The sequence below is a fragment of the Medicago sativa genome, chromosome 1 (assembly GCF_051527215.1).
Source record: "Medicago sativa cultivar Bolivia chromosome 1, Bolivia_mono, whole genome shotgun sequence".
Classification (NCBI taxonomy): domain Eukaryota; kingdom Viridiplantae; phylum Streptophyta; class Magnoliopsida; order Fabales; family Fabaceae; genus Medicago; species Medicago sativa.
Genome location: NC_140749.1, coordinates 73,757,778 through 73,773,454, shown reverse-complemented (window position 1 = coordinate 73,773,454; position 15,677 = coordinate 73,757,778). Strand labels below are relative to the sequence as shown.

Below are 15,677 nucleotides of genomic sequence, written 5' to 3'. Positions count from 1 at the left end.
AGTTTCTATTACTTTTTCGAAATTGATTACATTACGATCTTGGCAAGCTACATAGGTAATAAATAAACAAATCAAGTAATTGGAGTAAAATAGCACCCCAAAATTAAGTAAGTAAATGTCAAACACCAAATTAGACTTTCTCTTAGACTGATATGTCTCAGATTTTTTTGAACTGAAAAATGGTTTGTTACAAAATCTATAACTTAAGCATAATAGTTCAGACTTGCTTTCTTCTTTGCTTGGACTTGAAACAAAATGAGATAGAAAGGAAATCCCCACATCAACAGGTAGTACAAGAAGCAAATTATATGATGGTCATGTGCTTGCTTTTGCACTGATTGAACAAAAATGTCAATCAACAACTATATAAAGGTTTGATTACTACACAAGAATTGGAAACATATTTCATCTCTATTTTGAAGCGGCTGAAATGAATTTGCTCAAAACTCAGCCAAATTCCAGAGGCTTTGAAAGGTATCGACTATTATTTAGTGAATTTAGTGAATGAAATTTGGAGTTTCATATCTTTTCGTAACAAAAAACAATCAAGACAGTCGTGTCGTGATATTTCAAAAGAATAGACGCAAAAGAGGTAAACAATGAACATATTATGTTTTATAATAAATTTCGGTCAATTGTGCCAATATTTCCGACAAAACTGCATATCAATATACAAAAACAATGAAACGATATTAACATATTTCTATTAACGACTTCTTCTGATGTACAATTCTTCTTATGTACAATTTTTACTATTCATTCAGCTACAATCTTCTTAATGATGTAGGTTGGTAACGGAACGGAACTCGGAGGTGGAGATGCTGAAAAGATTGGTGACCCGGCATAGAACACATTCGTCTTCAACTCTGAATGTGTTTTAGTCCGCTTTTGGGGAGGGAGATACACAGTGCTTTGCCGACGTGGTTTTTTAGTGACGGTGACGGGAAGAGTGTTACTCCGCAAATGGGGAGGACGATAAATTGATTTTGTTGTGCCGCAAGCTTCAGGAAGAAGAACTATTGTGCTCATTTTATTGATCGGTTGAAGAAAGTATCAATCGGTTGAAGAAAGTAACCCTAGATGAACATGATTGTTATTTGACCTAATTTTATTTATTGATGAATTTCATTGAATTGCTTCTCTTATCTCTGTTCTTAATGCTTTTATTGATTGGCCATCTATAAATTGAATTACGGTTTATATTGTGATACGGAAGTGGAATTTATAAACGCTTGAGATAAGAAATCTTTGCCTTTGTAATCTAGGAATAGATACAAACCCTTGGAACCAATTATGAATCCTTGTTCGTTCATGCTTGATTCTAATCTTAAAATTCACTAAGGAATTAGGTGTTTATTTTAGAGTCAACGTTTCTGTCACTAAGGAATTAGGGCACGAATTTTATAGAGGATTCGGTAGCAATTAAGTGAGTCAATTCAATGATGAGAATTAGGTTAATAACATGAAATAAGTCATCTAGTAAAACTCATCTCCAACACTTTTCTCTTTATTAATTTGAACCATCTCTATATTGTTCAATTTCAATTATTGCACTAAAAACCAACTTCGTAACCTTTTGTTCGATTAAGTCTAAATACAATTCAATAGTATAACGCGATCCTCGAGTTCGACACTCGGTCTTACCGTTTTATTTTACTACTTGAACGATTTCGTACACTTGCGAAATACCTTACAAGTTTTTGGCTATGACCTTACTACTAAAAATACAATCTTACCATTTCTTGGTTTTTTGACACGTCATCAAAATTATATCTTCTATGTTTTTGGTTCAACTGCCCCCTATTTTTCTCTCCTAAAACACACTAACTTAATCTTCTTCTTTTTTTCAAAAAAAACTTAATCTTTTTTTTTTAAGAAAAACAAACTTAATCTTAACCCGATCAAAACAAATTTTCACATTAACTTAATCTTTTTCTGAAAGAATAAACTAACTTATTCTTAATCCCAACCAAAACAAATTTTTCTATAATCTCTCTCTAATGATGAAAGTTAATGACAAACAAAAATATAATTTTGTCATATCCTGATCATTTGCCATCTCATCTCAACATATTTTAACCATTTTGTTTCTTTTATAACAAAAAATAATATTTCAAGGAGGCAAAAAACAACTCATAAAAGATTGAGTTGATTTTGTAATAAACAAATGTTTTTATATATTTGTATCTAAACAAATTAAATTATTTAAAAAAATGTGATTTATTCACTAATAATACTTAATGTCTACCAAAAATACAATCTTATCTCTTCTTAATTTTTTGACATGTCGTCGAAATTATATCATTTTGTGTCTTTTGCTTCAATCTTCCTCTATTTTTCTCTGTTACAAACAAATTAAAACAAATTCATTAGATAAAATACATTAACTTAATCTTTTTTTAAAGAACAAAGAAACTTAATCTTCTATTCTCTAATTATGAAACTTAATGTCTACCACAAATACAATCTTACCTCTTATTAACACTTCATCAAAATTATATATTTTTATGTCTTTTGCTTCAACTTCCCCCTATTTTTCTCTCTTAAAAAATAATTAAAACAAACTCACTCAATAAAACACACTAACTTATATTCCCTCAAAAAAAAAAAACACACTAACTTATCTATTCTCTGATTATAAAACTTAATGTCTACTAAAAATAAATTTTACCCCTTCTTAATTTTTTGACACGTCATCAAAATTATCTTTTGATTAAGTTGGATGCTAAAAATTTTAAGGAACCGGTGTTTTAGATAAAGCTCCTCCAAATTTATTCTCTGTGTTGTTTGCTTGTGCGCTAAACATATCTTTTTATTATGCACTAGACTTTTCACCCGTGCTATCGCACGGGTCTGATATAGATGAAGATTATTTTTGAACAAATGATTTTTAAATTGCTAGTTGCGACTAACATGTATGACATTTATATTATATTCGCAATAAGACAATCGAATATAATGACATGAAACAAAATAAATTTATCACAACTTTACACTAATATAAGATTTTATCTTACAAAAGTAGTCTAAGTTATAAGTTTTTGCTGGATGGGGTAATAGGAACGTGATCACTACTTGATATTTTTTAGACAACTTGATCACAACTTAATCATATTAATGTCCTCCACATGTTTGATTGTTTCCTCTGTGATCCAATTCAATTCACTCTCTATACATCCAATAGCTTATTTTGTTGTTTCAAAAAAAAAAAAAAAACCAATAGCTTGTCGCAAAAGTGTGTCTAGGAAGCTTATTAATGCATTGTTCAATATCAGTGATTTATGATTTTTAAGATTGAATTAGTAATGTGACATAAACACACTTCAGTGGAATACAATTGTATTTTACTCTTTATTCTCTTTCAATTTTACTAAAAGTGTGCCAATTGATTAGGAACATACCTAATATGCAAAACATGTAGTTTTTGAAAACTTGGAAATAAATTGATACTTCACTTGCTGTTAAAAAATAAATAATTTGATACATCAGACAACAATAGAACCCTTATAAGAGTGTGAAAGCCACTGATCCAAGATGACATCACTTCACTATAAAAAATCACGTGGGAGTGCTCTTGGCTTAAAACAATATGACTTTTTTAGGAGAATTGATGGTTGTTCTTTATATAGTTAGTAAAATTAATGTATTAGAATATTTCAGCATAACTATAACTATAGTTTACATAAGTATTCAACACCAATAAGTTGGTCACGGACTTACACCATTACAATGTGGGAAAAAGAGTGTTATAACACCAAAGCCACTAAAAAATTCGTCAAGACACATTATTTGCCTCAATTGAAAGAAACTTGATCACTTATACTCAGCAAACTATACAGAGGCAACTTCTGCCACAGAGAAGCATGAGTTGCACAGTTATAAGGCACCTCTCACAAAATACAACAGTCTAAATGAATTCGGCAAGCTGAAAAACAGTGATATGGATAGTCTGCTAGCTACGTCTCTCTTGATTGATACATCAACTCCCCACTGAAGATACAATACAGCAACCAAAATCCTGAAATAGTATGCATATATCAACACTGCAAAAACTACAACACACTACTCAGACAGAACAACTCCAACTCGAAGACAGGCTAAATCAAAGGCAAAATGACCAAACTATCATGACTTGACTTCCCCTTTTTTGGATAAGAAAACATGTCAAAAACAATAAGATTAAAGAAAACATGTAGAGCATCTCATCAAATATAGCTTTAGTTGACCACATTATGCCAGGTTTTGGTTGTGATATGTCAGGGTAAAAACAACATACTCTATTATCATATATCTTTTCTCTATCGAGACATGAAAAACTCAGGGCATGTGAAAAAGTAAAATACATCAAAACAACTTCCAAAATTCCTACAGGAACCAAAAAACATGATAAGTAATAAGCCTCCAAATTATTCATCAATGTATATCTAAAGACTAAAGAAAGCAAAATATAATCAAGCATCATTCTCATAGTTAGGGTACGTAAAACAGTAATTGTAGCCATTAGGGTTTTGGAAAAATTAGGGCTTCAAAATTGGCTTGGGACAACTTTTATATATAGATAGATTAGGGTTAAAACAGTAAATTTAAGCATTAGGGTTTAGGTTAAAATTAGGGCTAAAATAAGCTTTCGGGTTAACTTTTATAGATAAAAATAGATTAACGACTTAGTTAGGGTAAAACAGTAATCGTAGCCATTAGGGTTTTGGAAAAATTAGGGCTTCAAAATTGGCTTGAGACAACTTTTATATATAGATAGAGGGCTTCAAAATTGGCTTGGGACAACTTTTATATATAGATAGATATATAGATAGATAAGCTTTCGGGTTAACTTTTATAGATAAATAGATTAACGATTTAGTTAGGGTAAAACAGTAATTGTAGCCATTAGGGTTTTGGAAAAATTAGGGCTTCAAAATTTGCTTGAGACAACTTTTATATATAGATAGAGGGCTTCAAAATTGGCTTGGGACAACTTTTATATATAGATAGATATATAGATAGATAAGCTTTCGGGTTAACTTTTATAGATAAATAGATTAACGATTTAGTTAGGGTAAAACAGTAATTGTAGCCATTAGGGTTTTGGAAAAATTAGGGCTTCAAAATTGGCTTGGGACAACTTTTATATATAGAATTAGTTAGGGTAAAACAGTAATTGTAGCCATTAGGGTTTTGGAAAAATTAGGGCTTCAAAATTGGCTTGAGACATTTTTTATATATAGATAGATAAAAATTGATTAACGATTTAGTTAGGGTAAAACAGTAATTGTAGCCATTAGGGTTTTGGAAAAATTAGGGCTTCAAAATTGGCTTGAGACAACTTTTATATATAGATATATAGATAGAGGGCTTCAAAATTGGCTTGGGACAACTTTTATATATAGATAGATATATAGATAGATAAGCTTCCGGGTTAACTTTTATAGAAAAATAGATTAACGATTTAGTTAGGGTAAAACAGTAATTGTAGCCATTAGGGTTTTGGAAAAATTAGGGCTTCAAAATTGGCTTGGGACAACTTTTATATATAGATAGAAGATAGATTAGGGTTAAAACAGTAAATTTAAGCATTAGGTTTTAGGTTAAAATTAGGGCTAAAATAAGCTTTCGGGTTAACTTTTATAGATAAAAATAGATTAGCCTTTTTAAGTTTTTTCTTTTCTTTTTCCGTTTGATATGAGAAACATGCCAATGATTTTTTTTTTTTTGGTATGTATGAGTTAGGCCAATGATGCTCATCTAATTCCAGCATCTTATTTCTATTTTGATAAATTTCAGCATTTTATTATGATGTATCTCATCCCTTTCTATTATCTTATTGACAAAATATTCCCTTCCATCATACTTTCTTGACAATTCCTTACTGAAAAAACGGTTCAAATATAATTTTTGTGGTTCAACAAATTATTATTTTTTAATTGTATATCTAAGATCAATAAATCTTCATTAGATTTAGATAAGGAGATTATAGGAAGATTTCTAAAAATTATTCAAAAAATAAAATAAAACAAACATATCAGTATCTAAACCTAAATATATTTTCAAAAAGAATCTAAATCTAAATATACAATATATTTTTAAAATATGAACATATCATGATGTGTAACAATAATAATAAGATGTAACAAACAAAGAATCCTACCATCACTTGAACTCTTCATTATCAGCTCTATAAATACTCACCACCTCTATTCTATTCAATCTCACTTTCGCTAATTAACTCTTTATCCTTCTTTTAGTTCTCTCTTCTTCACAAACACAAAGTAAATAACAACTGCAACCATGCTTGTATACCAGGATCTTCTTACAGGTAAATCCATCATCATCTTTGAGATTTTTTGCTTTAGTTTTCGTTTGTATTTCTTTTCATAGGATTTTGATATTGTGATGAATATTGAATACTTGTTTCCTGTATTTAGTGAATGAATTTCTTGTTATGTTTTTATGCATATGTTGTTCATAATAAACCTCACTTTAGTTTTAAATAATTCTTCTTTATCTTGTTAGATAATTAATATTTTTCTAGCTGTAGAGTTTTTTTTTTTTTTTTGTGATGTGTTTTGTCCCATAAAAACAGAGAAGTTTTAAGGTTTTCAAAAGAATATGAAATTTTATGTTGTTTGTGTTCTGTTGGTCTAATTTAAAGTAAAAGTTGTTGTGTTTGTGTTGTGACAGGATTAAATTTATGGTTTTATGACAAAGTGCTAAATTAATATTTTCAACCCTTAAACATGATTATCTCTTAATCTAATACTTGATTATGGATTTTAGTTTCTGAGATTGCTAACTGCTTCAAATATTAGAGATTATTGTTTTTGGTTGCTGATGGATTGAGTGAAATAATGTTTCTAACTTTGCTGATGAATTTCTTTAGGTGATGAGCTTCTCTCTGACTCATTCCCCTACAAGGAAATTGAGAATGGAATGTTGTGGGAAGTGGAAGGAAAGGTTAGGAACAAATTTCCTTTCTATAATGTTTCTTTCTATATGCTTTATTTTTCATGTCACCAAATGTATGTTCATAAATTAGCCTAAAGTTGATTGTTGTGTAATGTGATTATTTGCAGTGGGTTGTTCAAGGAGCAGTGGATGTGAATATTGGTGCTAACCCTTCTGCAGAGGGTGGAGACGAGGATGACGGTGTTGATGATCAAGCCGTCAAAGTGGTTGATATTGTTGACACTTTCAGGCTTCAGGAGCAACCAGCTTTTGATAAGAAGCAATTTGTTACTTATATGAAAAGATATATTAAGTTGCTGACATCTAAATTAGAGCCAGAAAAGCAAGAGTTGTTCAAGAAGCACATTGAAGCAGCAACTAAGTTCCTTCTCCCTAAACTCAAGGACCTACAATTGTATGTATTTCATCATTATCTTTCATCTTTTTATTTGGTTTTATTAAGTTCTCTCTTTTTTGTGGATAAATAAAGGGAAATGTTAACTTGTGCCCTTGGGGCATAAGTTAAGAAGACAAATATAGAAAGTTTTTCTTGAAACTTGTGTATTCAATGTCTAAAACGTTGCAAAAGTTATACTTTCAATGTAAAATTTATTTTTAATTTCTATTTTAATCTCCTTAACTTGTGCCCTTAGGGCACAAGTTAACATGACCCATAAATAAATAATATTTACTGATTAAGTAATTAATCAATGTTGCAGTTTTGTTGGGGAGAGCATGCATGATGATGGAAGCCTTGTGTTTGCTTACTACAAGGATGGTGCCACTGATCCAACTTTTCTCTACTTTGCCTATGGCTTGAAGGAAATCAAGTGCTAAGCACGTTTAGTTATCATGTTAGGCTGAAAAAAAGATTATGTTACTCTAGTGATTTTGGGATTTTGGTTTTCGATATACAATTGAGTTTTATGAGTTTCGTATTTTCTAATTAGGAGATTGTTTCAAAATTTGCATCTTTACATCGATTCTTATATTTCTAAGAGCAACATGTTATCACTATAAAATTTCAGTAGTATGGTTTTTGTTATGTATTTTTGTTATATTTGCTGATTTAATCATGTTCATAGATTTTTTATGTTAGTCAATACGCAATTTAATATTAGTATTGTGTTTGGAAACGCAGCTTGGCGCATTGGTCGGTGTGAAGTTAGAAGTTACTAGTAGGTAGTTGGAGTTTTTGGTACTTAGCGAATTCTCGTGTGATACCAAGACAGCTAGAAAGGCACATTTGACCATTTGGGAAGTTTATGGTTCGCCTAGGAAAAGACCTCAATCGTGAATGATGATGCTTTTTTGAGAGTTAGAACAATACCAGTTAGACCTCATATCCGGTTAATAATTTAAGTTGAACCAAGTTACCCATTCTTGTGCTAAAACAATACCAGTTCATGGTGCAATGTTACAACATCGAATCCAAATCGAATCAATAATTATTATTATTAGTAATATTTAGCATAACATTATGTTGAGATCAATTCTAAATTAACAAAAACCAAATTATTCATGATCCAGACAGACACATGATCCTCCCAACTCAACTGGTCTAACACAATGCTTGATCACACTAATTAAACTAATTCAAATATAACACGTGGATTAAGTTTTTATTACTTTTTAACGTATGATGTTTTTCATATGATTTTAACCATTCGATTGCATGTCTATTGTATACAACAATGAACCACCAACACCAAAAAAATTTCCCTGTCTTCATCTTCTTCCTTCCATCACTTCTTCATATTCATACAAAATTGGCTTAATTGCAATTTCAATACCCCTGTTTTCAATTCAAAGCACTTTCAATTATATGTTAATATTAACCATAAACGTCAAAAATAATATTAATCATATAATTAAAATTAAAATATTTTGTTAATTCATTAATTTTCTTCATTCTGGAATTCATTGTTTGACAGTGCTATCTTCATCTTTTTAAGACCCACCATCGCCGCCCACTCTTAGCCACACACCTGATCTCTGTTGGCCATAAAACCAGTACCAAATATTTTCTCTGTTCACGATCTATCATCCCATCCATTCAGTTTTTCAAAACAAAGAAATTCTCGCCGGACCGCCCTCACTTCAGAAATTCTCGCCGCTGCACCACCATGATGTTACCAGAGTGAATCTGTTGTCGTTACCATGACTTCAAGCCACCATTGTTGTCCCCAAATTGATTTTTGAAAACCCTAACCATATACAACTTTTTACGACGATGTTGAAGGAAGAAGGTTATCCTAATCGACAAACACCCTACCTCAAATTCATGTGTTTTTACTGCTTATTATTCCCAAATAATACTACCTTTTGATTTTCTCAATTTTTTTGTGTGATGAAGATGTTGAAAAGTGATATAAAGACGAAGAATAATATTTAGGAAGAAGGGTGTTGATAACGATAGCTGAAGATGACAATGATGGTTGTGTGGTGATATAAGAGTAGGTTTAATTATTTTATTTTTTAGGATATTCTGGATTTTATTGATGAAGTTGTTGTTGAAGATCATGAAGAGATGAGGAAAGAAGAAGATGAATGGATTTTATTAGGTGTTAGTGGTTCACATTACAGTACAATAGACCCTACATGATTTAACGGTCATCTTTTAAAGAGAATATCAAAGGTAAATTAAAAAATTTAGTGAGGCATATGGTGGACCACCTTTAAATATGGTTCACCTTAGGCATCTGATGTTAAAAAACCAACAGAGATGACCAAAAAAGGTAACGTGAGCAGACATAAGGGACCAAATTGAGACACTTTATAGTTAGGGGACCAAAATGAAATCCAAAAATAAGTTAATGGACCAAAGCATGTATTAAGCCTTAATAAATCATGTGATTAGAGTAAAATAGCACCCCAAAATAAGTAAATAAATGTCAAACACCAAGTTAGACTTTCTCTTATCCTGTAAAGTCTCAAATTTTTTTGAACTGAAAAATAGTTTGTTACAGAATCTAGCTTAAGCATAATAGTTCAGGCTTGCTTTCTTCTTTGCTTGGACTTGAATTATACCTTCATTAAAGTCCTCGTGGTTCACCTACATTTGAAACAAAAAGAGATAGAAAGGAAATTCCCACATCAACAGGTCATATAAGAAGTAAAATATATGTTGGTCTAGTGCTTGCTTTTGCACTGATTTAAAACAAAAATGGCAAAATCATTATGGCAACTATAGAAAGGTTTGATAACTACACACTAGAATTGTGAACACATTTCATTTTATCAGTGTAAGCATGCTTAAAGAAATATTATGATGTGTAACAAATAAAATGATGAAATATTAAATGCCTAAACGTATAACTATTAAGCTCAATTATTAATCGCTTGAACTACCAATGGGCAGCTAAAACCTATGCTCGGATTATGATGAAGCCATGCTCCATTGTGTGTGTGTGTGTGTGTGTGTATTGTTTCAATTTTATAAATCTATTATATAAACTTATCTAAATTTCAGTTTCAATATTCATGATGTGTTTTAAATTTTGAATTAGAATTGTGTTAAGAAAATTCGTACAGAAAAATGACCAACTAAAATTAGTAAAATTCTCTTCAATTAAGGTGTAGATTTAAACTTGAAAACAAAACTAGCTTGTTAGGGGTAAATTTGCCAAGACAAATGTCCAACCAAAATTAATTGTTATTGGTAATTTACTTCATAGGATTTTGTAGTATGCTTATATAATTCATAGAATATATCTTGTAAGATGATTCAGGGTGTGTAAATTAGTTGTTCAAAATCTGGAAGAAAACAAACCTCAGTTGCATCACGGCGTAGAGCCAACATGCCAGCCTCAACACAGACAGCCTTCAGTTGTGCTCCATTGAAATCATCTGTGGACCGAGCTAGTTCTTCAAAATTTACATCTGGGTGAACATTCATCTTCCTTGAATGGATCTGAAATATCCACATGAAAACAATAATCAAATATTCTATCCTCAAAAAAATAAATAGAACAAAGCAGATGAAGTATGAGGATACCAAACCTGCAGAATTCTAGCTCTTGCTTCTTCAGTTGGGTGAGGAAACTCAATCTTGCGGTCCAATCGACCAGAACGCATGAGGGCAGGATCAAGAATATCTGCACGATTTGTTGCTGCTATCACCTGCAATTGACAAGTGTAAATGAAAATGGAGGGCACTTTAATCACTTCGTCCGTACTAAATGAAAACCAATAAATTTGGTTCCAACTTCTAAATATATATAATTAATCGCCCTTCAAGGTTTTAGATTGAAGGTAGTCTTAAAAAAGTTGGTAGATTGAAGGTCAACAAAATTATGGGAGGCCTAAAATACAGCATTTAAGAACATATGAACTAGTATGCGTAACCCAAAGCCAGCATTCATCTATGATACGTAACTTCATCACCTAAATAAAAAATATACCATACAGATAAGAAAATTAAGACAAACCTTAATTCGGTCATCACTGCTAAAACCATCAAGCTGATTGAGCAACTCTAACATGGTTCTTTGAACCTCCCTGTCCCCACTCACTTCACTGCAATTAGCCACAATAAAAATTATAAGATTGACGAAAGTCTACTGTTTATTAACAATCTAAAATTCAATACTTGAATCAATAAACATTCACTCTACCACAATGAAAAAGAAAAAAAAAATTGGGATGTTGATCTAAAAGCCTGCATGCTAAAATTTCATACCTATCAAAACGCTTTGTACCAATTGCATCGATTTCATCTATAAATATAATGCATGGTGACTTTTCTTTTGCGAGTTGGAAAGCATCACGGACAAGTTTTGCTCCGTCTCCTATGAACATCTGTACATAGTTTCAGGTTACATCATTGACTATGAATCCCAATGCAAAAATGTAAATTCAATTTATACAGACAACGAAGGAATGAAGGAAGGAAAGATAGAGGGATGGGATATTAAAACATAAGAATGGATACTAGTAACCAAGCAAGTTTGTGTTGAAAATAAAGACAATAAGAAATGAATAACAAAAAATCTTTGTACAATCAGCAGGGGGATTTGACACAAACTGAAGAAATGACTAGCTAAGTAAAGATTGAACTGAAGATAACAGAAAATCAGGCCTAATTGTACATCTATTCAATTGTATTAGAAAATCATGGAGGAATATTGACACAAACAATGAAAAATGGAATCATTAGCCATGATTAGAAATATATATGATGGACATTAAGAAAAAACAGATTCAGATGGTCATACCTGGACCAGCTGAGGGCCTGCTAACTTCAGAAAAGTGGCATTTGTCTGGGCTGCACAGGCACGGGCCATTAAAGTTTTCCCAGTCCCTGGTGGACCATATAAGAGCACTCCCTTGGGAGGACGAATTCCTAACTTCTGGAAGCGCTCTTTGTGGGTCATTGGCAAAACGATGGCTTCAACCAATTCTTGGATCTGTTGACAAAAACAAAGTTATTGATCAGAAGATCCATCCAGTTATATCACTGGCCACAAATTCACAATAAAAACATAAGTGCTTCAATACAAAAATAAAGATTACCTGCTTCTCTAATCCACCAATGTCATTGTAGTCCTCTGTTGGCTTTTCATCAACTTCCATGGCCTTAACTCTAGAATCATACTCAGAAGGCAGAGTATCCAAGATTAAGTAACTATCTTTGTTTACACCAACAAGATCACCAGGTTTTAGCTTGTCAGGGTCAACAAGTCCAACAACTGGAAGAAAGATTGTCTGCAATAAAAAGAAAACTATTGAGTATACGGTTGCAACAAGATATATAAAGAGCATCTCTTCAAAACCTAACTATGAATATATTATTGTTAACTAAGGCCCCTAAAAACAGAAGGGGAAAAAAAATACATATAACAAACAAATCTTAAAATGGTATGTATAGGTATAGCAGATATTGAAATATTCCACTCGAAACGTTATGAATGGTCTATCTCACCTGTCGAGTAGATGTTTTTAGCACAACACATTTTCCCTTCCTTTGTGAGTCAAGATCAATATTGGCACCATCTTCCTCAGCCTCGTCTTCTGGATTCATTTCCAATATCTAAATTATGCATAGCCCAGAAAAACCATTAAAATCCATTATCAGCAAATCCAGAAGATTATCTAAATCTATATACCTATATATAAAGGGAATACTTAAGTTTTGAGTAGTACTTTTTCTTCCAATTATACCATTCATTATAGAAAAATCAGTGTTACAATAGGAACAAACCCACTACAATAAGAACAATATTGAACACTATAAAGAAGCTTATTTCGATCTTATTGCCAATTTTTTAAATTAATTTGCCAAAATTATTCGATTGTGGTATCTGCCATAGTGTTTATAACCATATGTGAGCAAATAGATATACAATTAAACGCAATAGAAAAGTCTAAGATTTCCCAATAAAACCCTAAATCAGCATACAACACTAGACAGATTCAGTGAGATATGAACAATTCAACAGAAACAGAAAGCAAGTAACAGTAAATAGTAATCTACCTCAACAATGTTACCAACAAGATAGGGTAATTGTTTATTAAGCTTAATTTTCTCTTGATTCTCTTTAATCTTCTCTTTATACGATTCCAACTCCAGATTCGTCCTCTGCGACTCTTCCTACATCAATAATACAAATAATTCAACCAAAATCAGGAACGCAACAAAACTAAGCAAACCCTAACAATACAAAGTTACATAAGTAGAAAAAAGAATAGAGAGAAGAAAAAAGGAACCTTGAGGATGCGAATCTCGTTGTCGAGAAGACGAGAAGCTCTGACGATATCGTCGGTGCTCATATTCGCTAATTGGTCATCTTCAAAGTTAGCATCTTCTACCATTGCGCTCGCCATATCGATTTCAATTCAGTTTTCTGCAACCTTTCGTAATATTAAACTAATAACGTCAATCGAAATAGGTTCAATTTAGCACAATAGCAGATTTGGGAATTAGGTTGAATTCAGCAGTAGCTGATTAGGGATTGATAAAGTGAAGAAGAAGAAAAAACAGTATATAAGATTATAAATTATGTCCTTTCCCACAAGTATTTTATTATTTTTATCAAAGCTTATTTCACTTTTGCCCCTCTAAGTTTTCCAAAGTTGTGATTTTGGCCCCTAAAAAAAACCTCTTTTCAAGCCCCATAATTTTACTTTCTGTTGTAATTTTGGCCGCCCACGCCAATTTTGACCCAGTGACGTGGGTGCCACTTGTGTAATGTTTTAATTATTTTGTATTTTTAAATTTTTTTATTTTGTAATTAAAAAAATAAATTTTATTTTTAATTTTTGTAATAAAAAACTAAAAATAAAATTGTAATTAAATTTTTTTATTTGTCATAAAAAAACAAAAAAAAATATTTTTAGTAATTAAAAAAACAAAAAAAAAAATAATTTTTTTTTAATCACAAAAAAAAATATGTTTTTTAAATTAAAAAATAAAAATATTTTTAAAAAAAATGCACACGTGTCCGTTGACTGGGTCAAAATTGGCGTGGGGGGGCCAAAATTGCAACAAAAAGTAAACTTAGGGGCCGGGAAAGAGTTGTTTATTTAAGGGGACAAAATCACAACTTTGGGAAACTTAAGAGGTCAAAAGTGTAATTAAGCTTTTTATCAAAAATGGTAAATATTCGGCTCAAAATAATAGTCGTCTAATATTTGTCTACAACTTTTAAAGAAATAATTAATTGGGTTGATCTCAATGATAAAGTTAGTATTTTTTGAAGGAATGATAAAGTTAGTATTATTTACTAATATACATTTATTAACTGTAATTAGAATAATAATTAAATTGAATGAAGTTCAATATATAAAGATATATTAATAGGACGAAAAAAAAGAATAATTATGACATTGATGTTCTAAAGTAACAATTATTTTGAGATAGAGAAAAAAATTTAAAGAGACGATTATTTTGAGACGGAATAAGTACCGAACAAAATAAATTTTTGTTGTATTGAATGATTTTTGGTCATATACAATTTTTCGGTGGACATAATTTTTTTTTTAGGGATTATTTTGGTATTTAGATAATTTATATCTGAGACAAAAAGTTGTGTAGTAGTTAGTGAAGAAAAAAAAATTGTTTTTGTTATATCCCTTACATACGGTTATTGTTTGTCATGTCCTGAAACAGTTGTCTAAATCAAACATTTTGCAACTAAAGTTCTCCTGATTCTCTTTAATCTTCTCTTTATACGATTCCAACTCCAGATTCGTCCTCTGCGACTCTTCCTACATCAATAATACAAAAAATTCAACCAAAATCAGGAACTCAACAAAACTAAGCAAACCCTAACAATACAAAGTTACATAAATAGAAAAATGAATAAAGAGAGAAGAAAAAAGGAACCTTGAGGATGCGAATCTCGTTGTCGAGAAGACGAGAAGCTCTGACAATATCGTCGGTGCTCATATTCGCTAATTGGTCATCTTCGAAGTTAGCATCTTCTACCATTGCACTCACCATATCGATTTCAATTCAATTGTCTGCAACCTTTCATAAGATTAACCTAATAACGTGAATCGAAATAGGTTAAGTTCACCACAATAGCAGATTTGGGAATTAGGTTGAATTCAGCAGTACACCCTCCGGTCACAAATATAAGCAAAAATCCATGTTTTAGATTCATTCAATAAATGATGTATGTGGTTGTAGCCAACATACATCATTTATTGATTGAATCTATAATATGATTTTTTGCTTATATTTGTGACTGGAGGGTGTAGCAGATTAGGGATTGATAAAGTGAAGAAGAAGAAAA

At 31.3% G+C, this 15,677-nt stretch overlaps 2 protein-coding genes and 1 long non-coding RNA gene across 3 annotated transcripts; 1 reads left to right on the top strand and 2 right to left on the bottom strand.

The window, feature by feature from the left end:
- Window positions 1-6,205: 6,205 nt before the first annotated feature.
- Window positions 6,206-7,984, top strand: LOC146957262 (Methionine sulfoxide reductase (MSS4-like) family protein). The gene is made up of 4 exons (XM_085735271.1): window positions 6,206-6,310; window positions 6,875-6,948; window positions 7,068-7,354; window positions 7,659-7,984. The coding sequence occupies exons 1-4, from the start codon at window positions 6,283-6,285 to the stop codon at window positions 7,774-7,776; spliced, it is 507 nt and encodes a 168-aa protein (XP_085591397.1). The 5' UTR covers window positions 6,206-6,282; the 3' UTR covers window positions 7,777-7,984.
- A 1,764-nt stretch (window positions 7,985-9,748) lies between these two features.
- RPT5A (regulatory particle triple-A ATPase 5A) lies at window positions 9,749-13,902 on the bottom strand. Its single transcript, XM_085735216.1, has 10 exons — window positions 13,648-13,902; window positions 13,415-13,531; window positions 12,863-12,970; window positions 12,454-12,645; window positions 12,156-12,347; window positions 11,621-11,739; window positions 11,370-11,457; window positions 10,942-11,061; window positions 10,712-10,852; window positions 9,749-9,994 (listed from the first exon to the last, which is right to left on the bottom strand). The coding sequence occupies exons 1-10, from the start codon at window positions 13,762-13,764 to the stop codon at window positions 9,917-9,919; spliced, it is 1,272 nt and encodes a 423-aa protein (XP_085591342.1). The 5' UTR covers window positions 13,765-13,902; the 3' UTR covers window positions 9,749-9,916.
- A 1,203-nt stretch (window positions 13,903-15,105) lies between these two features.
- On the bottom strand, window positions 15,106-15,440 carry LOC146957260 (uncharacterized). The gene is made up of 2 exons (XR_015022600.1): window positions 15,266-15,440; window positions 15,106-15,147 (listed from the first exon to the last, which is right to left on the bottom strand). It is a non-coding gene; the product is annotated as an uncharacterized LOC146957260 (long non-coding RNA).
- Between the last annotated feature and the right edge of the window lie 237 nt (window positions 15,441-15,677).

What these genes read in the sequence shown, in the direction of transcription:
- LOC146957262 (XM_085735271.1), top strand. Translation starts at nt 6,283, where the DNA reads ATGCTTGTATACCAGGATCTTCTTACAG. An exon ending in ATACCAGGATCTTCTTACAG is followed by an intron (nt 6,311 to 6,874) that starts GTAAATCCATCA and finishes GAATTTCTTTAG; the next exon opens with GTGATGAGCTTCTCTCTGAC. An exon ending in TGTGGGAAGTGGAAGGAAAG is followed by an intron (nt 6,949 to 7,067) that starts GTTAGGAACAAA and finishes GATTATTTGCAG; the next exon opens with TGGGTTGTTCAAGGAGCAGT.
- RPT5A (XM_085735216.1), bottom strand. Translation starts at nt 13,764, where the DNA reads ATGGCGAGCGCAATGGTAGAAGATGCTAACTTTGAAGATGACCAATTA. An exon ending in TTGTTGGTAACATTGTTGAG is followed by an intron (nt 12,971 to 13,414) that starts GTAGATTACTAT and finishes TGCATAATTTAG; the next exon opens with ATATTGGAAATGAATCCAGA. An exon ending in CAAGAGCTAGAATTCTGCAG is followed by an intron (nt 10,853 to 10,941) that starts GTTTGGTATCCT and finishes TGGATATTTCAG; the next exon opens with ATCCATTCAAGGAAGATGAA.